Raw genomic sequence first — 25,636 nt, 5'->3', positions numbered from 1 at the left:
AAAGCCTTTTATAATAACTCCTCAACAGGGAAGTGAAAATAATTCTAGGTTTTGTTATACGTGTACAGGGAACAAAGTCTGTGTGGCTAAAAAGGGAAGAGGAAATTTCCTAATATCATAAATCTAACATGATTTTTATGAAACTTATGAAGATTCTTTCTTATTCCAGATGATTTCCAAAAGGGATAATACTGTTATTACCAAATATCAAAACCAGTAATTCCAGTATCGTTATAAAAATTGCAATACAAAGGTTGTTAATGATTTCTGTGATGAACAGAACTTGTTTTGCAACTGTAACGATAATGCTATTACAGATGGCACCTGAAAAAGGGAGAAAATGATCCAGAATCTGAAACTCTAAATGTGACACAAATTTTTAACTTACACTAACACGAAAATCAGAAAATAGGTAACGAAATACAATGGCAATCAGTTTTTTTAAGAGCCTAGATGGTAGTCTAATGCTTATTTCACATTATGTACAAAAAAGATAACGTAGTTGAATATAGGATAAAACTTGCCATTGAAAGACTTCCATGTGTGAATCTCAAATATCTATGAAAAAAATTCCTCAGTGCTTTAAGTGAAATTATTAATCATAAAAAGAAAAAAGCTATTCAATTCATAGAACAAAATATTACTCTAGAAATAGGAATGTGCTTTTATAAGTCTACAATTAACGACTTCTCTAATCAAAATAATTTTTACTTCCCCAGCCCACTTGAATCTCATTTCTCTAAAAAATCAGTCTTTTACTTCAGATTTTGTTTTTATATATAGATGTACTCACACATACACACACACAATTGAAGGCAGTGTCCACTAGTACAAACAAGTAGTTCAGAAACCTAAGATCATTTTTCCTACAGCAGCTCAATATGAATACAAAATTACAAAACTCAAATTAGAAAGGAGAGGTTCAACACAAAGGCACATTTGTGTTTGAGACAGTTATTCACCTATTGAAATGAAGCCTTATCAAAGAAGCTGAAAATATTTCTGTATTATGACTCTAATGGTCTCAGCAGTGTCATACCAGACCCCTCTGTATCTATTTAATTATTTCACTTTTGTATGAAATAATTAAACTGAGACAGCAATTATACTTTAATTCATAAAGTAAGCCTAAAGTAGTCAGTTGTCAAGTACATCCTTAAGAGCACAAGTCTGGTGGTCTTAACTCCCAAGGGAGTTAAAAACTGCTCTAGTTTTATAGTAGTACTGCTCAATGGGGTACTTCTGCTTCCATGTCTGTCTTTGTTTCCCATCATGGTAACAATCTGCTCAGTCCTATTTATGCATCACCAGTGTTAAAGGTTTTATTGTCCTCTTTGGTCCTAGAGCAAACGTAGGGAGAACAAGCCTTGCCAGCCTGGCTGGAGCAAGGCCAGGAGTATTCCCCTATCAGCTATTTCTCCAGCCCCTTGGCATTTCCTGGATTGTAGCTGCCATATTCAATCTTCATAACTGCTTGTTTCAAACACAGACTCCAGCAGTCTCCTTTAAATCCTCACATAGGATCAGGTAGGCAAATATCAAGCATATGATACTAAGAAAGACCAGTACACTGCTCTTTTATTTGCAACTTCTTTGAAATGCAAAACAAAGTCAATATACTAATTACTTTCTCTGAATAACACAGACCATATTATTTCATTCCAAAAAATACATTCAGGTGCATGCAGTTTTGTTTGAAAATCAGCCTTTTATGGACAACTTCTGAGCAATGTTTGAAGTGTACTATATGAAGACATCTAAGATAAATTTAAAAACACTAAAACTTATAAAAAATCTGAATTGGTTAGTCATCATTAACCCCTTTCATACAAAGTGGTATAAAGAAACTGCTTGAAATTTATTTTTTATAGAAATTTATTTATTTTCAGGATCTAACAGTGCTTCTGGCTAAGAAATCCAACACTTAGCAATGTTTTCTAGTCAGACATGGACAGCTGACTAAATTGATTGGAGCCAGTAATTTCCCTTTGTAAGATAACTGCAGTGGAACAGAAAAACCATCACAATTAATATGAAAGTAAATCACTAAAAATTAACTGCTATACTTGTCATTGAGAAACTATGTTGAAAGATTCTGCTCTTTGACCATGAACTCAATGTGTCTGTTGTCCTTATAATCACTTCTCAGTTCAAGTCACAGCCTGGTCCTGAAGTGTGTACTGAGTTCACAGGAATATTGCACTTCCATTCATATAATTACAGAATGCTTAAGGTTGGAAAGGACCTTAAGATCATCTAGTTACAACCCCTCTGCCATGGGCAGGGACACCTCACACTAAACCATGTTGCTCAAGGCTCCACCTAACCTGGTCTGGAACACTGCCAGGGTTGAAGCACTCACTGCTTTGCGCAATCTGTTCCAGTGCCTCACCACCTTCACAGCTGTCCTGAGTTCAGCAGTAGCAGTCATTTTTCTCCTTCTTGGTAGCTGGTGAAGTGCAGTGTTTTGACTTTCGGCCTGGGAACAGAACTGATAACAAGGATGTTTTTGTTTGGCCAAGGACTTTGCGAGCCTCATGCTCTGCCAGGGAGGAGGGGAAGCCAGGAGGAAGCAGAGACAGGACACCTGACCCAAACTGACCAAAGAGGTATTCCATACCACAGCACGTCATGCCCAGGAGGTAACTGGGAGTTACCGGGAAGGGCTGGGGGACGGTAGGGTTGGAGGAGGTATGGGTCGGTGCTTGGTCGGGCCTGGGGGGCGAGTTATTGGTCGGCTGGTGGTGAGGTGTTGTATTCTCTTCCCTTGTTATTTCCTTTATCATTATTCTCATTGGTGGTAGCAGCAGTGATTTGTGTTATACCTTAGTTACTAAACTGTTCTTATCTCAACCCGTGGGAGTTGCATTCTTTTTGATTCTCCTCTCTGTCCCTCCGGGAGTAGGGGGAGGGCAAGAAGGGGGGGAAGTGAGTGAACAAGCTGTCTGACTGGGTTTAAACCACGACAACAGTAAAGAACTTCTTCCTTATATCTAACCTGAACTTTCCCTGTTTAAGTTTAAAATCATTACTCATTGCGCTGTCACTACAGTCCCTGATGAAGAGTCCCTCTCTGACACCTTTGTAGGCCCCCTTCAGATATTAGAAGGCTGCTGTAAGGTCTCTCTGGAGCCTTCTCTTCTCCAGGCTGAACAGCCCTGATGTTCTCAGCCTGTCTTCATAGGGGAGGCGCTCCAGCCCCTCATCATGCTCATGGCCCTCCTCTGGACTTGCTCCAACAGTTCCGTGTCCTTCTTATGCTGAGGACACCAAAACTGCCTGCAATTAATTTCTCCATGAGAAGTGGACTGGATACGTGGATGTCCACACATATTCACCATTTACACAGGATGTAAATATACTATCAGGGCATATAGATCTGCTCCCTTTCCAAGCTTTCAATCTTTTTCCTTTAAGCTTATATCTTGCAAATTGCCCCAGTCTTCTTATCCTTGAAAAAGAGAATTACATTAGCACTTTATCCCCATCCACACCGCTTTGGAAAGAACAGGCCCTGCACGATTAAGAATAAGTTGAAATATTATGCCCAGAGAGTATGTTGTCACCCATATTGAACTGAACCTCACTAGCTTTTTTTTTTTAATTAATTGCTTCTTAATACACATCCTTTAAACTGTCTTATTAAATAATTTGTTGCTGTTTTATTTGTAAAACCGATTAAGGGGATTAATGTTATTTATTAGTATTTGTAATTCTTTTAAAATCTGACCTCCAATTCCATGCTATTAATGGCAGCCAGTGAAAAATGCAGATCAATTCAAGATGCAGCTGAGGGCACTAAAAATGTAGTACATTTCAGAAGCCCATCTCCATTTATTGCCTGTTTATAAAGTCTGACTCCAAAGCAGACAGAATAATAGGAACCATGGCAACTACTCAACTATGGCAAAAGAAGCAAGAGCATAAATTATAAATATTCAAACTGAATGAAGCTTATAATTTTATTTTTAAATATATGAGGAATAAAGAACTACTTAACTTCATACAATATGTCTGCTGTAATTTCCACTAATGCTAGAGCCTCAAAGTTTTCAAAAGCTTCTAAAGCAGATACAAGAGCCACAGTACAATGAACAAAGGAGAAGTGAACTCAGAAAAGCCTTAAGCATAAGACATACTAAATATGTTTTATAAATTAGGTTCTTATCCTATGTACAGCACACATAGCACAGCTTAGGGCATCCCAATCAGTAACTAGCTATAAAGCCAGAGTTTCTCACACCAGCAAAAGGAAGCAGTTCACCCCAAAGATGCCCTTCTCCGCCCTGGGCACTTGCTATAGAAGCTGAAATCTTCCTCTGAGCATAAACTAGCTGTATTTACTGGCCTATTCTGGTTTCTTGATGTTCTAGAAATAAAGAACTTCTTTAAAACTAGCATTTTGTCTGCACTGTTTCGAAACTGCATCTCAAAATACCGAACTCTGGCTCTACAACTTAAATCTAAAGCAATTTAAGCTTGCTTAAAGCTAGCAAGAGATATCATTAGTTCTTTTCCACTTCCATATTCCACCTCCTTCTTCACACTAACACTACCACTTTGGCATCAGACTGATGAAAGAACACTCATATGTTTTTCTAGGTTTAATTTTTAACCAGGTGAATTTGTACAAGAAGTTGTACAACTTGACTGCAAAAGTGATCTTAGAAAATAGGGAGTAACTTCATTGAATGAGATATGGTATTCTCAGAATCTAGATTCAAGTTATTAAATTGTGATTTTGTCTTTTAAAAAACTTCAATTGCTTTAAGAAATAAAAATTAAGGAAAAAATACATGAATTTATGCAGATCAGGAAAGCATCCCATATTCTGATATCTGCAGCTGCTAATACACCAATACAAAATGAGACTCATGTTGCTGCTACAGGATGAGATGGCAGACCAGGTATATTTACATATGGCAGTTTATCTTCCAAAGATACAGAGGATTTCTAGATTAGCTTTAGAAAACGAACATTTAGATTCCTAAATTAGGATTGCAAACAAATTTATTTGGAGCAAAATGAGGTACTATTTTTCCCCTTTTAATCTTACACAGTTTTCCCAAAAGATACGGAATAGAAAACTGGTACCTCTATTTCATGCTTGGTCTGAAGAATTTTCAGTTCAAAAAGTAGTATCATGTTCAAATGAAAAGATAAGAAAGTTCTTAAAACACTAAGAACTATTCTAATGGTTTATTTTCTTTTGTTGTTAGTAATTGGCTATTTAAAGGAACTGTGGCTTGAAACATTTGTTCTTTAAAACTTCTAGGACTTAAAAATAAGTATTTCTTTTCCTGGCTTTGTTTCAAGGGAGTACTCACCAAAATGCAGCAATGGTCTTTCCCTGGTTTTAAAATAAAAATACCCTCAGTAACATTTCTAATTTTTATTACTGATCTCCAAGTTATGCTGTCTCAGTAAATAAATTGGTACAATTCCACAGAATACTTATGAAACTTACACAAATAATTCTTCAACATAATGAAGGAATGGAAATAATCTTCAACATAATGAAGGATTGCAAGCAATACTCATTATTAGTTACTGTCAGACATGCAACAGTTGTTCACTAGATATACACTTTGAGCAGGATTGGCTTACTATAAATAACTTATTTTGAAGTTCAGACACTGTCCTGAGAAGTCTTCTTCTTATGTATATTTACACGGAGCCTGTAATAGACAAAAGAAACACCAGAGTATATGCACCAACTTAACATCTAACTCCTGTCCAGTAATTACACGTATGTATTACTGTTTTATACATACACTTGAGATAACTCAGTGAAAACACTGTCAAAATACATCCCTCTGAACATGCAAGTTTTATTTAAGAGAAGAGTATTTTTAGAGTCCCAAATTCGGTACAGAATCAGTCCTACACCCTTAAAATATCATATGCGTTAGACCTGTACACAAATATGCACTGAGATAACACATGACTGAATTCTTCACCTAAGAAGCCTCAGATACTTCAACACTCAAGTTCTGCACAATACTTAAGTCCAATTATAAATGACTGATAAAATTGAAGCAGATGACCACAGTCAATCTCTTCAATCTGCTTATGACCTTTACTTCAATATACAGTACATTTAATAAAAAATATCCTGAGTCATATTCTAAGTACTCTTACCTATTTCTTATTTTCCCCTTAATATTCCTATTCCATCTTACAGATTTCCACATGTGAATTATCAAACTCAGCTTTCACTCACATTATCATAATAATATTCAACACAGTTCTTGAACATTATTATTATAAGAATATCCACCTACTATAACATGACCAGTAACAATCCCCATTATACATCAGCCACATTATGTTCCTAGACAGGAGCTGTATGGTAAATCAATACAAGATACACTTCTAAATTACTTATCTATAGCACAGGAACTTTAAAGGCTTGCAGTTAACTCATCAGAGTGTCAGGTATCTACTTGTGAAGGCAAATCAAACTTCTGTTAAAGGAAGCTAGCATTTCATGTTAAGGACTCATTACCAGCACTTCTGAATCACTGTAACTGACTGTTCTATTACTACAGAAGTGATAAAAGAAATAGCCTTCATTACAAGAACACTGTCATACTTGAGGAAGCACTTATTCTTCCAGACTGTCTTCCCTCTAATTATACTCATGACAATTAGGATCTTCAAACATGCACAAAAGGTTATTTTATTGCTAGTTTGCCAAGATGATGACTAGACAGCAGCCAGCCCTGGTTGAGTGGGGCATTTGGCTACTTAAGTAAAGTGCTGTACACAAAACCTTTCAGCAAACTGGAAACTGTTCTTTGCTAACAAAATTATACTGTTTGCACAATGAAGATAGGCTTTCACTTGCTGGCACAGACTACAGCAACACACATTTATACCCATCTGCTAAATGTAACTTTATAAAACCATTGGCTTGTGCTCACAGAGTAAGTGGTTTGGAAAGCTTCATTTTAACTTGTGTCACCTTTCATTTAGATATTTTTCCTAACAGTGCACTCTAATGGAGCCCAGTATGCAAACTCTCTCCTGGCTCCATCTTTGAATTACACTGTTTTGAATGAGGAAGAGCAGCCAGATATTGAGCAGACAGTAAACAAAACTTGCATCTTAGTTCAATACTGCAACCTGCTGAAGTTGCCAGACAAAGAGTTAATTAGAAAAGGCATTAAGCAAAAAATATTTTTTTCCAATATGTTTACTTTCACAGGACCTAGTCATGATCAAGACAGATAAAGCCAGTAAGATCAAAGCATAAAACACAGTTTAGATGCAAATCTGACCACTTTTATTCAAATGATTCATTGTACTCATGTAGGTAAAAGCTTGTTTCCTATAGAGTTTATCAAATTCTTGGTCTACATATGCTTTATCTTCCAGTTACATATTCCAATGTGACTGAAAGCCTTAAGAGGAGCTGGGCAGTGGATGGAACAGTCAGGCAACGCTTACACACAAGGTTTCTGCTTCTACTCTGTGTAACAGAACATTGCTTTCCAAGTCTTGCAACGGGTCAATGGGTCTTTACGCATACCTTCAATTTACTAAAAATATTTTGAAGACTGTTTTTCTCTGGAGCAATATGAGCTTATTTTTTTCTCCTGGTAATGTTAAGAGCAGGTGAGGTAAAAATAAATACATAAAAAGCCAGTTTCACTCAGATTACTTTATCCATATACCCATGCTTCTGTGGCGCAGGTACACATGCACACGTGCACACAAATACATTGTACATATATGGCAGTGTTAATAAGCAGAAAGGCTGATGTTTTTCTAGTTATATTTGCTCAGTCAGCGTATTGTAATGCAAACTTAATACCATGTCAAGAAATTTGAAATTAATATCTGACTCTTAATCACCTGTCCTGCATCTGCAATTTCACAAGGCCAGGTAACAGCTCTTTTCACAGGCAAGCTTGAATTATCAATGGATGTTATGGGATAATTACAAGAAACACAAATTATGCTTTCCCTCGAATAATCTTTCATACTTTACTTGTAAAGACAGACCTTAGTTGTTATAGAATCATGTATTTCCTGTATAAAGATCTGGATAGACTACTTTGTATGTAAAGCTCCTATATTACGTTTCAGAGGAAGCTAATGGCAAGAATAATACCTTACTCTGACCTCACTGATCATGCAAGTAGACAGAACAATTTATAAAGACAATAATTAAAGGACAGGGTAAACACAAAACTTGATAAAACGCATTATCATTATAACAACAACTACCTTATACAAATTAATTTGCTATCTACCCACTCATTATAGATGAGAAGTATTTGACAGATCTAACCTTTCCTTGATGTCAGTAAAACCAGAAAACAGAAAGCAGGAAAAAAGATAATGACGTGCTGCACTGAAGGAAAAAGTTACAAAACTAGAGGCACAGAACCTGGAGAACTCCCCAAAGGATATTTGTCTGTCCAAATGTACTGGATACCATACTTATAATTATTTTAAGGGTCTGATAAAAGAAAATTTATTATGGCACAAGACTAGGATACACTGTCAGTAAAAAAAAAAAACAAAAAAAAACAAAGGTTAAAAAAGGAAGTATAGTTGCTGGTTTTCATGAAGGTAATAGTTAAGATTTGGTAGTATGGTTAAGGCTGTGAATGTCAAGACTAGAGACATTAAGATCTCTGTGGCTAGAAGAGAAGGAATGCTGCACAGAGCTCACAGAACCTGAACTACTCTGAACCATCAATATAGCACAACCACAGCATAAACGAATGTCACAAATTTCAACTAGAAAGAGATTTCAACTAGAGCACAACAAAGATTCAAAATTATGTTCAATTCTAGTCACTTTTGTTCAAGGAGGACTGAATTAAAGATAAGAACATTACAAGGAAATAATGTGCTTTGCATAGCAAGAAGAGGGAGAGGAAAATAATAGGATTGCTGTCAAACATGGCTCGGGTTGAGGGAACATGTGGGAGGTAAGACCTAGACAAGCTGAAGGCAGCATTTTCATCAGAATGAGTGATACAAAAAAGCAAAATTAAGCAGCCAACTCTATTTCCAAATAGACCTATCAAAACTGTTTAACACTTAAGTAACAGCAATAGAAGAGGACCCCCTGACTAGGAAGTTTCCTTTTGATAAATGTTCTTACTTATTCAAAAAGAAATATTTCTGTAATTCACAGAATCACAGAACAGTTTGGGTTGGAAGGGACATTCAAAGGGTATCTAGTCCAACCCCCTGCAATGAGCAAAGACATCTTCAACTAGACCAGGTGGCTCAGAACCAATATCCAGCCTGGCCTTGAATGTTTCCAGGGGTGGCACATCTACCATGTCTCTGAGCAATGTGTGCCAGTATTTTGCCACCCTTTGTAAAAAATTTCTTTCTCATATCCAGCTTGAATCTCCCTTCTTTCAGTTCTCAACTTCATTGCAGTGCTTCTATTCCCTGGCAGGGAATTGATCTGCCTCTAGTATGCAGAAATATCTCTCACTAGCCATCGGTGAGGTGGTCAGAGCAGTGTGTGTCACTGAAGACTTTGATGGATTTGTTTCGGCTTTTACTCTCACAAAACTTGTTTTCAGACTTCTTCAGTTTCACCAGTATTTTCCTCAGATGAACAGCAAGAACTGATTTCAAATTAACTAAAATGTGTATTACTTCTTTCACCATCTTCAAAGACTTAAATACAATCACAGTGCAACATTCTTAAGTTACTATTTAAATTGAAGATGCAACATCTGATAATAGAGAGAAGTTCTATTTTTTTACAGTGGTTGATAGTAACATTTTAATGAACTAGGCTCTATGGGCATTGAACGGATGTAACAGTAGGCAACATCAAATACACCATTTTCTAAGAAGAACAAAGAATTATACAGAATAGTTAGAAACTATTTACAAGGATTTATAAATCAAATATAATTTTTAGTATTTATTTTGAGCTTAAAAGAAGAAAACTAAAGAAAAAATTTAAATACATATTCATGAAGCCTAGAGTTGGCAAAATAAAACAGAAACTCCAAGTTTCACTCATGGATTCTTCAGGCATTCCCTTAATCATCAATATTTCAGTTCAGTTAACAAAATATCACCAGCTTGCTTTGAATATTCCTTCAATTTTCCACTTTCCATACATTATAGTATTTTAAAACATCTGATATTACCCTACTATAAATGCTTCATATGCAAATATGCTCCCAATAAAAAGGTATTTCACCTCTACACTAAAACTACAGTAAACTTAAAAGAACTTACAAACTTACAGTAAAGTCCAAGAAATGAAATAAAAACCTCACCTGACTTCAAGAAAACTGGGGTTTTACTCAAAAACTAAGAAGGTTTTTAGAACAACGCAACATCATTAAAATTTCTATTTTTTTCCTTTATAAAGGAAAAATACCTACTTTGATATATTAAAAGTACACAGTCACACCACTAAACTTAGAAAGATGAAATTAGCATTTACTACTAGAAACTGGAAAGAATAAAGTTCATTTTTCTAAAAAAAAAAAAAAAAGTTTTACATTTCTCTTTTGCTTGGAGATATATAGTACTGAACTGACACGGAACAAGAAGAAAAACAAAAACAGAAAATAAAGTTGTTCTTTCAGGAGTTTTATTTTATTCTTCATGTGGATTCCACACTGGAAATTATAGGATCGTGTGCTTAAAACCATTTCAGAATGTTAAAAAAGAACTTAAGAGAAAACAATAAAGTAGCTGCTGTACAAGCTGTGATGTAAAGGTTCAACATATCTTTTTAATAACTACTAAACTTGAAGACAGCAGACATTTACACCATTTCTTTCTCCAATAAAATCTATACTTTAATATTTTCTGAGAATTTTTTTTTTTTTTTTGTGCAAGTTATTGCCAATCACAACAGTGCATTAAAGTGACATTAAAGTCAACACCCCTCGGGAAACTTTAGATGTCATTTTTGAAAATGAAAGCTTAACTGACAAGAACATAAAATAGAAACAGACTACAGGCTAAATCATAGAATCATAGAATAAAATAGGCTGGAAAAGACCTTTAAGATCATCAAATCTAAACATTAACCAAGGATTGCCAAGACCACCACTAAACCATAGCACTGCGGGCCTCATCCACGCGTTTTTTGAACACTTCCAGGGATGGTGAATCCACCACTGCTCTGGACAGCCTGTTCCAATGCCTGATCACCCTCTCTGTGAATAAATTTTTCCTAATATCCAATCTAAACCTCCCCTGGCACAGCTTGAGGCCATTTCTTCTTGTCCTATCACTTGCTACCTGGGAGAAGAGACCAACCCCCACCTCACTATAACCTCCTTTCAGATAGCTGTGAAGAGCGATAAGGTCTCCCCTGAGCCTACTCTTCTCTGGACTAAATCCTCCCAGGGCCCTCAGCCGTTCCTCATCACACTTGTGCTCCAGAACCTACACCAGCTTCATTGCCTGCCTCTGGAGCTGCTCCAGGACCTCAATGTCTTTTTTTGTAATGAGGGGTCCAGAACTGAACACAGGATTCAAGGTGTGGCCTCACCAGAGCTGTGTACAGGGGGATGATCACTGTCCTGGCCCTGCTGGCCACACTATTTTTGATGCAAGCCAGGATGCTGTTGGCCTTCTTGTCCACCTGGGCACACTGCAGGCTGATGTTCAGTGGCCATCCATCAACACCCTCAGGTCCTTTTCTGCCAAGCAGTTTTCCAGTCACTCTTCCCCAAGCCTGGAGCATTACATGGGGTTGTTGTGACCCAAGTGCAGGACCTGGCATTTTGGCTTGTTGAACCTTGTACCATTGGCTACAGCTCATTGATCCAGCCTGTGCAGATCCCTCTGCAGAGGTTTCCTATCTTTCAGCAGATCAACACTCCCAGCCAACTTGGTGTTGTCTGCAAATTTATTGAGGGTGCATTTGATCCCCTCATCCAGATCATCAATCAAGATATTAAACAACACTGGTCCTAACACTGAGCCCTGAGGAACACCACTAGTGACTAATCACCAACTATATGTGATACCATTTACCACCACTCTTTGGGCTCAGCCATCCAGCCAGTTTCCAACCCAGCGAAGAATACACCTATTCAGGCCATGAGTAGCCAGTTTCTCCAGGAGAACACTGTGGAAGACAGTGTCAAAACACTTTACTGAAGTCCAAATAGACAAAGTCCATCAACCCCATCAACCAGGAGGGTTATCTTATCATAGAAGGAGATCAGGTTGGTCAAGCAGGACCTGCCCTTCATGAGCCCTTGCTGACTGAGCCTGATTCCACCATCTTCCCGCATGTGCTTTATGATGTCACTTAAGATTATCTGCTCCATGACCTTCCCTGGCACTAGGGTCAGGCTGACAGGCCTGTAGTTTCCAGGGTTTTCCTTCCTCTCCTTTTTGTAAAGGACTCACAATGGCCAGCCTCCAATCCTCTGCCCATTAGACCAGGACTGCCGATAAATTGCAGAGAATGGCTTGGCAAGCCCTTCTGCCAGCTCCTTCTGCACTCTTTGGTGTAACCTATCCAGCCCCATAGTTCTATATGTCTAAGTGGAGCAGGCAATTACTAACCATTGCCTCCTGAATTATGGGGACTTCAATCAGCTCCCCATCTCTGCTATCCAACTCAGGCAACTGAGTACCCTGAGGATGACTGGTGTGACTATTAAACACTGAGGTAAAGGCAGCATTAAGTACCTCAGTCTTTTCCTCATCCTCAGTCACTAGGTTTCCCCTAGTATCCAGTAGAGGACGGAGGTTCTCCTTGGCCCTCCTTTTATTGCTAATATATTTGAAAAAGTACTTTTTCAAATATCTTTTATGGCAGTGGCTAGATTTAGTACCATCTGTACCTTCGCCTTTCTAACTTTCTCTCTACATAACCTAACAACATCCTTGGACTTTTCATGTAGGAATAGTCCCTTCTTCCACAGGTGATAAATTCTTTTTTTTTCTCCTGAGTTCCAGCAATATCTCCCAGTTCAGCCAGGCTGGTCTTCCCTGCTGGTTTGATTTTTGGCACATAGGGACCACCTCCTCCTTCAGGATTTCATTCTTGAAGAGTGTCCAGCCTTGCTTTGTCTTCAGTAATGTTTCCCAGGGAATTCTGCCAACCAGCATCCTAAACAAGCCAAAGTCAGCTCTCCAGAAGTCTAAGGTGGAGTTTTTGCTGACCTTCTTCCTGACTTCTTCAAGGATTGAAAATTTAATCCTTTCATGATCCCTTTGTCCAAGACAACCCCCAGTCACTGCATCACCCACCAGTCCTGTTTGTGAATAGCAAATCTAGCCAGGCATCTCTCCTAGCTGGCTCACTAACCAGCTGGGTTAGGAAGTTATCTTGCACACCCTCCAAGAACTTCCTGAATTGTTTCTTTTCTGCTCTGTTGTACTTCCAGCAGACATCTGGTACATTTAAGTCCCCATGAGAAAAGTGCAAGCGATCGTGAAACTTCTCCCAGTTATTTGAAGAACATTTCATCTGTAACTTTATCTTGGCTAAGTAGTCTATAACAGACTCCTACCAGGATATCTGCGTAATTGGACTTCCAACGTACTACGAAAGTACATTTTTAACTATATCAAACCATGTACTGCCATTTTTTAAGACAGAAGAAAATCAGCAGTAACTGCCTCCTACAGGCTGAAGAAATAATCCACTACTACTGAAGTTCTCCCAGACAGCTTCTGTCCTTTTTGTACTTCAGCAGCATTTCTTAAATCTTAAGCATCTGAAGGACTGTGGGAGTTAGCATCAAGTGGCTCACAGACAGCAATTTTTGCCCTCTTTTCCGTTCAGCAAAGTTCTCTGACATATCTCAGACAGGGTATCACAAGTTAAAAGACGTGAAAAACATCTGAGAAATTTGGCAAAAGAGCAAGGCACTGTAAGACGTGATCAGGAGAGGGTGCTGGACTTAAGCAAAAAATAACAGCTAGACAGAGCTCAAAGTGTGGCAATTTATGTAGACACATAATGTGTAACTCTACCCCACCATAGTGATCACAGTAGAGGTAAGGCTGGAAGGGACCACTGAAGACTGACTAGGTTCAGCCAACTCACAGCAAAATAAAATAGAGCAAGCTGCACAATATAACGTCCAGACAGCTTATATGTTTCAACAGAATTTCCTGTGCTCCTGTTTGTGCCCGTGGCTTATCAGTCAACACCACTGCAGAGCCACTGCTTAGCTCCATCTTCTTTATTCCCTGACCAGGGATAAGATACATAGAAATGGAATGAAGTGTCAGGGGAAGTTAAGACTGGACATTAGGAAAAGGTTCTTCACTGAGAGGGTGATTAGTGAATGGACCAGGTTCCCCAGAGAAGTGGACACAGCCCCAAGCTTGTCAGAGTTCAAGAAGCATCTGGACAATGCTCCGTTCTTGCTTTAAAAAAAAACAGCAAAACAACAAAAATCCACAAAACTTGAACATAAAAATATTTTTTTTGTCTGCACATAATAAAATACTACAAGACACTAAATGCAAAAATTTTCACCAAGTTGAAAGGTAAGAAATAAACTCAGATTATTCTTTCAACAAGATATAAAAGATGGGAGAAAATTTCTAAGTGCTTCTGTCAAAATTGTTACCAAAAATCTATGTTTTAATATCACATGTTATTTTTATGATTGTAACAGGTACTTAACAGACTGATTTCAGTACAATGAAAGGGTAAAATTTTCCTCCTCTGTTGAGCCATAAGTTGATATATTTGCAGGTACTCATGCATATATATATTTACACACACATTTTAAACATTCAAAGCACTTTTTTTTTTTTTTAAATGACATGAATATGCATAATAAAATGAAAGGGATGCTGGCAGAGAGATGTGTAAATGAACTAGCTGCTCCAGAGATGGAAGGAGACATTATGCAGAGGTATAAATACACCGAAATTGCTATGCTTCCATTGGCAACTGTTGTGTACTGGGCCGACACCATTTCTCTCTACAAGACAAAAAGCCTAAGATCTTTAAGCTAATAAACCTAGACACAAGCAACTATTAAAAGTTTCCCTTGATATGATATTTTGGAGAGAAAAGGGGAAACAACCAAAACTCTAACAAGTGGTTTAATATAAAATCGTCTTAACTTCCGGTAAGGTATTAAAACCCCTAAAAAGACAAAAGCCACAAATAACACAAAACATAATAAATCTAAATAAAGTACAATATATAATAGGTTACAGTTCTAATAGAAAAGAGATATTTTGCATGGCAATTTCAAAAAACAGTTAAGTACATTTAATTAATGTAATTAGTTAAACAACCCATATGCTTTCTTATTGCTTACATTGATATCTTTCTTGATAAGTTTTCTTTGAAAAGTGATTTCAAATGTACTTTGCACCAAAATAATTTAAATAAACATTACACTTATACTGCCTCAAAATCTTTAACACTTAAGTTGTCATTGAAATAAACGTTAAGTTTGTTCTCTAATTACAGAGCATCACAATGTAATTGTATTTTTCTTTACACTGATTTTCTCTACTAAAAATAGGAAAGTAACAGACATGAAACTACCATAAATGAATAATTGCTTTGTACGAAATCCCTTGATCAGTTCTGAACAGAAATTAATAAAATTAGGTTTGGCAAAAAACTTGCAAGGCTCTCCACTTACTCTTTTATGAAGTCACAGCTATTAAGCTAGAAATGAACTGCTGCACTATCTCCTCCAATTTTGGACTTGTTCCAAAATTAATGCATGTGAAAAAAATCTTCACTACATAATCTGAAGTGCTGTATTACTCAAATACAGAAACTGTACTTCTGTACACTAAATTTAAGATCATCCTCCAGCCCATATTCTCTAAGCATAATAAAGCACACAACAAACCACACCAGTCTTACTCAGGAATCATTCTTCAACTTCTAATGACAAAATTCAGTGCACCCATGACACAAGTCCTGTGTATAGTTCCAGCCTCTGTATCTCAGGACAGACAGCAGAGTTGAAAGTGTAGAGCCAAGTTCTCTACACCTGGGAGCAGCTGCCCTTCAAACAAAATAAAGAATGTGGAACTTTAAAAGGTGAAAGTCTGGGGAGAATAGGAGCAAGGTTTATAAGATCATGAAAAGAATGGGTAAGGTTAATACAAAAGTCCTTTCCATCAAGCCCTATGCAATGATGCTGAGACTCAGCATCAACTAGATTGGTTTCAAAACAAACTAAAATACCTCATTTAGCCAGCAGGTAGTGATCCTGGGGAATCTGTCATCACAAGTGTTCTTTAGGCAGACAGCATTTATCTAGTTGAAAACAGAAATTCAGTAAGTTAAAAACTTTTCAAAATTAGAGTACCATAGAAAGGTTTAGCTTGGAAGTGACCTTAAAGATCATCTAGCTCCAACCTCCCGGCCATGGGCAGGGACACCTTGCACTAGACCAGGTTGCTCAAAATCCAATCCAGCCTGGCCTTGAACCCTGCCACAGCTTCCCTGGGCAACCTGTTCCAGTGCCTCACCATCCTAATAGTGAAGCACTTCTAATATCTAATCTAAATCTTCCCTCTCTTAGTTCAAAGACATTTCTCTTTGTCTTATTCCTACATGCCCTTGTAAGAAGTCTCTCTCCAGATTTCTTATGAACCCATTTAGGTTCCTGAAGGCTGCTCTAAGGTCTCCCCTGAGCCTTCTCTTCTCCAGGCTGAAGAACCCCAACTCTCTCAGCCTGTCTTCACAGGATAGGATATTCAACAGCATCCTGTATTTCCACTACCAGAAACAGATTGGTAGGCTAAGATAGACTGCTGTTCTGACCTCAGTAAGAAGCTTATTTTGTTTAAATTCTTAACTTCTTTATTCTTATCTCGTGTTTGAAGAATACCTATAGGTATGCTTCAGTTTTCATTCTTCACTTCTGGTCTTCTTTGCAGGGAGAGTGCCAGCAAGGTCCTACAGGATTCATTTTATTACAAATAAAGAAGATTCTATTTAAGAAGTGAGCATCGCTATATGAAGGACGTCATTCTACTCTGCAGCTCACAGTAAAGAATCAAACAGCTTATCTGCATCAATCTTTCCTAAGCATAAAAACACCACCACAGTATTTGAGAGAGGCTCTTCACAACTTCCAGACAAATTATTTTCAAGCTTGCATTTAGCTGCAACTAGCTCCACTTGTCAAGTGCTGTTATGCCAACTCATAGGAATCTTCCTCATTCTCCTCCACATGATTTTAACAGGAGTCATTCAACCAACTGTATGGCAACTGTGCACCACAGGCTGAAGCCTGTAGGAAACAGATCTGTTTGTATATGCATTCATGTTATCCATTGTTCAAGTTACCTCACACAGAAATTTATGTATCAAATCTTGTTCCTCAGTCTGTTCTCCAAGCTGTCTTACCAGATAACCTTTTAATCTCAGGAAAGCATTCTCCCCACGGTTTTATCTTAGGGCTCTATGGCAATAGAAGATAGGAAGAGTCTGATTCTTGTCCAAATCTCTGCAAAGATGAAGGCTTGAGAAAGCTTATGTGGTCACTACATTCTTAATTCCTTCAAAAAAACTAAGCTTACGGCACCAAAAAGCCTCCAGACAGTGGGAAATAACGAAAAGTGACACTTTCTTTGATATGGGTTTATCAGAATTAAACGTTGATGGGATCAGCACAACACACATAAAATGAAAAAAGTAAAATATTTGGAAGAAATTAGAAGAATCATTTCTTGTGCTCCAGAGTATTCAGTATGGAAAATTAAAAACACTTGGTTTCATATGGATTACTACTGGGGAAAAGCCAAGTACAACTCTGTGAGAGTTGACTAAAATAAAAAGCAATACAAAGACACCTTGGGGGGAAATAAAAAAGAAAAGCAGAAAAACAAAAACAAGCACACACACAAAAAAACCAAACAAACAAATAAAAAAAGAAACCCAACAAAACCCTACACCAACTCAAAAAACCTCCTAAACCACAAAAAAAAAACAACAAAACACAACAACCAAACAAGAAAACCACAAGCAACAGCAACAAAAAAAAACCAAACCCTCAAACCAATAATGCAAGAAAATACAAATGTTCTAAAGCATACTCAGCTGTGAATAATATTTTTCAAGCCATTATTAGTATACAAGATTAAATGTTTGAGGTATACAATTTTCTGTCTGTGGTGATGCATATCCTCCCACCCCAATCCTCTGGGCTGCTCCACTGCCTCAGGACTTCACGTCAGGCCTTGTTTTTTGTGCGATGAGCTGGGTGGTGAAGCATCCCTTGACTGTACCAGGCACATCTGCATGGTTAAGGAGGGAGTCACTGATTGTACCACGAACTCGGGTCATCTGGCTAAGGTAGTAAGCAAGAATAGGGATATTCAGTCATTCCCTGACAGCCTCAGAACATTCCCTTCCTGGATCATGCACAAGTGGAATTGTACCATTATCACTAGAAGTTTTAAATTTCTAGTAACTACTGACCCAGGTTGCAGCCAGGATGAAATTTCACTAATGACAACCATCTTACAACCCTATAAACGCAGCCTTAAGTGAGGCCCTTTGAACTCTTCTGGACTGCAGTGGGCTGCAACCAGCATCTCCCAGTAAGTGGGATGTCTCTTAGATCTTACAAACTCCCAAGTTCAGGATAATCAGAGGACCATTGTCAAAAGCTGATGATGAGAGTTGGGCTGAAGTGCCTTCCCTTCTGTAAAAGTCATTTTTAAGATTTCCACTTGTGTTTAAGGGACACAGTGTAACGCCAAATTCTTTCAGCTAGAGGTAATATGATTACATGGATTTTTGTTCTGATTTGTAATCCACTTCGAAAAGTCTCCACAGTAACTCCAGCTTGTGGCAATTAAGTCACTAAGAAGATGGATTATTTCTTCTTTTTCTCAGAAATCTGTATTTCTGAGAATGTTCAGAGCACAGATTACTTTCCTTCCTCAGCAAATATTCCAGCCCTGAAGGATACTGTTTACAAACCCACTTGTTTCACTGAAACAATAAAGATGTTATACAGTCATTTTATTCTCCCCAAAGTTTGTGTTGACAAGTTGCATACTATGTGTCTTACATATTATGTGTATCATTCTCCTAAAAGAATATTTATGGTATCGTTAACACAGAATAACATACAAAATCCATTATTCTTTTCCGATTACTGCAAAGCACACTATGTGCAACATGTGTAATAAATGTAGCTATAAAATACTTATGGGTACATGAAGTTTTTCACTTTCACTAGCATTCAATATGTATTACCAAGAAGTGATATCGTATTCCCCACTGAAGCAACAGGTATGATAAAGGCCAGTATGAGGCAGAGATTAAACCTAAAGATGAACCAAAAAAGTAAGCAAAAACCTGACTTCCATGCTCCACTCAGTTCTTAAAGCAAGGCTGTACAAGGTTACAGAGATGTTTCTGTAGATACCCATTTTGGCTCACTATTGTAATCTTACAGTACGCAGAATACAGAGAAGACACTACTGGAGTCCCCACAAGGAGGAACCTTTATCACATCCCATAATAAACATTTTCCACTACATTTGACTTCATAAACAATGATAATTATACCATGCAAGGATTCCCATTCTTCTTCCAAGTGAGCTATTAACATGCAAACCGCTCCCACAAATAATCTTCATCTGAAATTTATATGACTTTAAATGCTTAAAATGGGAATACTTCTATAACAAAGGGTCCATTCCTATGTCCTCTGTACCACCACTGTCTTCCAGATTGATGCACTTTTTAGCCAGATATTTATCTGACTAGGAGGGAACTAGCCACATCAAGTGTGATGAAATATTTCTTGCCAAACAGACAGAACATCACATTTCCTTACTAATAGTACTAATTTATTCCCTATTCCTATTGGAAAGCGCTGACAACAGAAAAGGCTTCTGGAAAAAAAGATATCAGTTATGGGAGATGAACATCTCTATTATTTGTTCAAAAGCAAGTAATATAAAAAATACCCTTTTTTGCCTTCAACCAATTACATGGGAAAAAATAACATTTATATTTTATATATTTTTTGCAACTAGCAGTAGACAAGGAGAATGCTAAATTTCAGGTGAAGATAGACACAGGGGAGATTTGGGTTAGGTATAAGGAAGAAATTATCTACTGAGAGAGTGGTGAGGCACTGAAACAGGTTGCCCAAAGAAGTTGTGGATGCCCCAATCCTGACAGTATACAAGGCCAGGTTGGACGGGGCTTTGGGCAGCCTGGTCTAGTGTGAGGCGTGCCTGACAATGGTAGGGGAATTGGAACTAGATGATCTTAAGGTCCTTTCCAACCCTAACCATTCTATGAGTCTATATTACAAAGCCAGAAATATCCAGAGTTTCTCCACACAGTCTCTGCTGAATACCAGTGATGTTTGCTGCATGGATTCTGGTTTCTTTCTCTCCCTCTCTTTTTTTTTTTTTTTTTTGTAATCATTCAATTAAAGGAGCAATGTACTTTACAAAAATAGAAGAGTACTCATTCTAACTAGAAATAAGGGATTAATCAGAAACCTGGTTCAACACATCACAAATCTGCCAAAATCTTATTAATTCACTGACAGGTTGCTCTGCAAGGAACGCAAAATCATGTTTCAAAGAGATTATTGTTCTGAATATTTAAATATTCACAGTCCATTTTTAAAGCAGTTATGTCTTCAATAAAAGCAAAGTAACAAAAACACCTAGTTCCATGTACCTGACTATTTTGTTAAGGTATTCAAAGAGCCAGATAACATACTTGTGAAACTAAAACATAAACACGCTTATAAACTTACAGATTAAGTGATCAATTACTAGGTCAGTAATCACACGCATGAGCAACTGCTAAATGGATCGTACTCCCACATGAAAATACTGTTCAAGAAAGTAATTTTTAAAGGCTACTCTTAATACAGCAGGTTTTCACAAGGAGAATAATGCTTAAGTACTTTAATTTTATCTTTTAGAACCATGCAACTTGCCAAGGATTAAGTTCTTTTTCTTCAGCATAAAATGAAATGTATTTTACTGAATGCCTGAAGCCTTTCTATATTTATCTGTTATACAGAGGAGTTACTATTTAATAGTCAGTGGTATGCACCATTGCATACGTGAAAAAAAAAGTAGGTTCTGAGAAGGTGCACAGTCCATGAATTTGGATGAGAAAAAGCAGAATGTCCACAAAAAGTTACATTATTTTCAGAAGCAAATGTTTTTGAGAAATGTTTTAGAAATCTAGTCCTCCACATGACCAAACAAGCTCTTTCAGCACAGAAGACAGCCTTCCTGCTCTCAGTTCTACAGGAAAGCAAAAGCACATTTGTCCCAGGTATCACCTTTCCCATACACCAAATCACTGAAAAAATGCATCCTCCCAAAACAGGCATCTTTCCAGTAGCGTTTAAAAAGAAACTCTAAATGGGTTGCAGAAGGCCTTAATTTTGTGCTGTCCGTATACAAGTACTGCATGCCAGTAGATACAGATTCCACAAAAGTAAATACGGATAGTTCCTCAGATTTCAAGATTAATTAAAATCTTCTCCCCACCAAAACCAATTTCCTATTAAAAGATTTTATTTTTTTTTTACACAACTACACTTCCTTTTTCATCTGATTTCTTATTGTAATTCAGGGATTTTGCTGACATAATCAGAAGCCATAATCTGACTGCCTATATATCATCCAACCATAAAATAAATATGAATCTCTCCCTGGTGTCTTCTCTTTACCTCTTTCCTTTAGGTCTGCATGCTACTGGTTAGGTAAATGCATTCTTCAGTACATGGAGTTTTTTAAACAAGCGAAGGATATTTTGCTCAAAATATGAATTGTCAGTCACCATGAGATAGAGCTATATTTAAGAATGCTAGAATGGTATTTCTTTCCCTTCCCCCCTTCCTGTTTAATTGCATCACGTTTCCATGGGTGGCTTTTCCCAATCTAAAAGCCCCATTTTGCCTTACCCATACATTCCTGTTACTGCTCACACGTTAGCAAACAAGGGAATGTCAGACCAGACCACTAGTAAATTGAAAATAAATCTTTAAAAAAAGTATTTTTCACTGGAAACTTTGTATGCCTTTAAAGATCAGGCCTGATACTGGAGGACCTGGTAATACATGGCTTAGTAGGAGAATGACCATGATCAGCCAACTCCTTCCATGGTTATGCATTAAGCAAGAGGCTGAACTGAGTGACCACATGATTGGAGTCTGACTAATCCACTTCAGGATACAGGATAACACCAATAAAAACCTTTGGAGGTCTCCTTCCTGGACTTGAGCTCTGTGTGGCAATATGTCCAGCAAGAAATTACCAATTCAGTTGTTGTTTTGTCTAGCTAGGTCTTGAAAAACTTTCCCAGAAAGAGGTTCTATTGCCTTTATGCAACCTGCTCTCGTTCTGCACTATCCCACCCTCCAGAAGGAATTTTGTTCTCAACCCAAACAAACCAAGCTGCACTTTGTGCTCTTGTTATAATACTTAGCATACTAATGTGATTTTGGCTCCATCGACATTGTAATTGCTCCTCAAATACCTGTATGCAGCTACTAGATAACCCTTTTGGTTCACCTTCACCAATGTTTAAAAGTAGAAAAGCAACACAACCAACACTTCCAGAAACCTGAACTTAGACCCTTCAGAACCTTAAATGTGTATCAGTCCACTACAGACCCTGGGAACAAACAAGTTGTTTATAAAGACTTGGAAACTTTTACATTGAGCCTAGTAGCCTGAGACACCAGAAAAAAAAGGGGAAGTAAGCACCTCTCACAGTAAGGCTGAACAGTCTTGGAAGATATCCATGCCAGAGCCATTTGAAAACATGAAGACAAGCAGTAGCATAACTGGAGGCTTTAAGTGAACCATGACAGCAGGTGGTTGTACATACATGACAGCTGAGCTGATCAGACACAGAATAAATTACTTGAACAATTTTCTCCAGCCACCAAGGTTTTATCTATCTCCATTTGTGAGCTTACTCTCTCTGTAATGGAGAAACTTTTGCTGATTTCCACTACCTTACAAAGCCTCTCCTGAGATCTTCTTCAAAGATATGTCTCATCACTGCTGCTGGAGTAAGGTTGTACCTAACAGAAACTGTAAAGCCTTCAGGCAGTCTTTTCCACTGGAGTCCCTGGTAATTTTCCTAAAGTAAAAAGGGATAAATAAATAATTGTGATAAACAGACAACATTAAACATTGTAGAAAAGTTGTCTGAGGAGCATAAAGGCACACAGCTTAAACTAGTGGTCGTAGCAGATGTATCTAAAGCAGAGCTGTAACTTTTTTTTTGTGAAGGAGAGAACACTTCTGCCAAGGTATAAACAAAAGACTCAGCACATGTTTTTATGTTGGCACATACTTCAGGGTATTGTGCCACAAAGTGTGGCAGAATGAGTTACTGCAATATAATTAACAGTCTATAAACTCAGTGCCAAATGATCATTTTTGCTGAAAACACTTTTTAATTACAGATATAAATTCCAAGTCTAAGCTGACTTTATGTAACTCAAATTAATACAGGATCAACTGTATGGCATGTACAAACAAGTTCAGGAAAAGGAATTTTATTTTTTAAGTTTTATTTGGCAGTGGTTTGCTTTTTCATGAGAAGGTTATTTACATGGCAAAGAATGGTTTGTAGATAAATTTAGAAACACCCAAAAAAACTGGAATCTGCATAGCATAGACGCCAATATTTGCTCTTATGGGAAATATTGCCACTCCTAGTTGGAGGGAAGTGATCCCTCAGCCATCTCTTCCATGGTAGGAAAGTTTCTGAAGGAGTTAGGAATAAATAAAGGTTAGCTGGCAATTAGATCTATTTGTTTTCATCCTCTCCATCTCCGAAAACACAGGACCAAGGCATTCTCACATTAATGCAGAACCCCCATATGAGCATCAAGTAAGTGCCTCTAAAACGTCAAACCAAGGCAAAAGGTGAAAACATTTTTTCCCCTGCTGCTGTTCTGTGGGATGCCATAGTGAAGATTAAGACTGGAGTAAAATAAAGCAAGCATTTTCTGTTTGAACCAAATAATCCTCTACCAGTTAATGTAATCTTCTAAAATATTGGTCTTTTAAACTATGCCAGAAAGAAAGGCTGGTGTCAAGAACTCAGCAGCATTCTCTGTGTAGGGTACAATGTTTTCAGAATTGATTTTTACTGAAAACAAACACACCAGCATTTCAAACTGGCTTCTTAGAGTTCTGGCTATTAAACTGAGAATTTTAGTATGATCGGAAACCCATCACCCTTGTGTGTCAACAAAAATCTGCTTAGCACAGAAATAGGCCTTTAACAGTCTGGAAATATTTCATATAAACAGTATGACTGAAGATCAATTCAGAACCTACTGGGAAAATAAATATTATTTTAACAGTGTAATCAAATTCTTCAGTTGGATATAACAGTTGTCAGAAGCTAATAATGTGAATTTGTATTGCTCTCACACTCTAGCATCACAACTGTTCTGTTTAAGAACATAAATAATACAAAACCTGGAAAATTCTGTTATACTGTTAAGATTTGTTATACTCATCAGGGGTTTCATAAAAACCATAACTTAGGTTAAATATAAATACTCATATTTATTGACATCTCCCTAAGCCTAAAGAGTAAAAGGTGTCAGAGATCTCCCCGCTATTTCCATAGCAAGCTAACAGACACAACAGGACAAAACCCAAATTAATTTGATGGCGCCATGATTGTCCTCTGTCACTGAGAACAAATGTCAATGAACAGCTCAGGTCCAGCCTGCTGATCTATTTTAATCCCCCAAAAGAGTAAGAAAACATACCTTTTGCCTACTGGAAGCATTACCCATCCCAGTGAACTCCCATGCATAGAACAACAGATGGAGAAAGACACACGGCCTATGCAAAGACCAAGCCTGAGGCTTCTCCAGCAGCTTGAAAGAGAAGAAAGGTGACACATCTGTCCAGGAGCAGCTCATGGCCAGCTCGCCTTCGTGCAGCAGATGTCATCAATGGAGCTAGAGAGGTGACACGCTGGCAGAAACTGAATGGCATTCAAGCACTTTGATTGGCAGGGGTTTGCAACAACTTCCATTATTTATACAATTTTCCTTTACGACAGTAATAGCTTGTGTTCTCTTTGTCAATCCATTTGTCTTTTCTACCATGTCATAGAACTTACATGCAACTTCGGAGGAAGAAAATCTTAAAAATTAAGCTAATTTGGTTTTGCATGTGTTCTGAAAAAGGAAATCATACCTTGATCTTACTACAATAATAAAATAAAAGTGGTGAGAGATTATTTTGTTTCTTCTGCAGAAATTCATCACAAAATCTACGCAAGAAAGCTTTTAACAGAAAACAGTTAGAAATTTGAATTTGTAGCCTTTCCCCAGCATAAATTTTTCTGCTTTTATCCCCTTTTTCCACTTAAAAAACCCTTCAAAACTGCAATATTAATAACTGAAGATTTCTTAATTTCATTTATACCTTTTCCCCATTAAAAAGGTACATTGATCTCAAACCATAAGAAGTTATGAGAATTTAAATATTTGCTTACATTTACCAAACACGTCCTCAAAAGTGGCCTCAACACTTAAAATTACCCTGTATAGCAAATTCAGTAACCTTCAAGCATTGAAACTGAAGATAAAAGCAGAGGAATAAAGACAAATTCTAACGCACACATGTATATTCTGCCTCAAGTTCATCATGTTCATTTATAAAAATGTAGTGTTAT

At 37.4% G+C, this 25,636-nt stretch overlaps 1 protein-coding gene across 1 annotated transcript in view; it reads right to left on the bottom strand.

The window, feature by feature from the left end:
• Nucleotides 1-24,773, bottom strand: part of LOC134169171 (gamma-2-syntrophin-like) — a gene marked incomplete at its 3' end in the record, with an annotated part of 159,902 nt that extends 135,129 nt beyond the window's left edge. The window contains exon 1 of the mRNA XM_062629460.1: nucleotides 24,720-24,773. Within this exon, the coding sequence (XP_062485444.1) occupies nucleotides 24,720-24,746 (27 nt within the window). The remainder of the gene's footprint in view (nucleotides 1-24,719) is intronic.
• Nucleotides 24,774-25,636: the final 863 nt, after the last annotated feature.

Source organism: Pezoporus occidentalis, unplaced genomic scaffold, assembly GCF_034315485.1.
Source record: "Pezoporus occidentalis ecotype Australia unplaced genomic scaffold, CSIRO_AGI_Poc_V1 ctg339, whole genome shotgun sequence".
Lineage (NCBI taxonomy): Eukaryota > Metazoa > Chordata > Aves > Psittaciformes > Psittacidae > Pezoporus > Pezoporus occidentalis.
The sequence above is the reverse complement of the archived record's forward strand: the minus strand, read 5'-3'. Positions and strand labels throughout refer to the sequence as shown.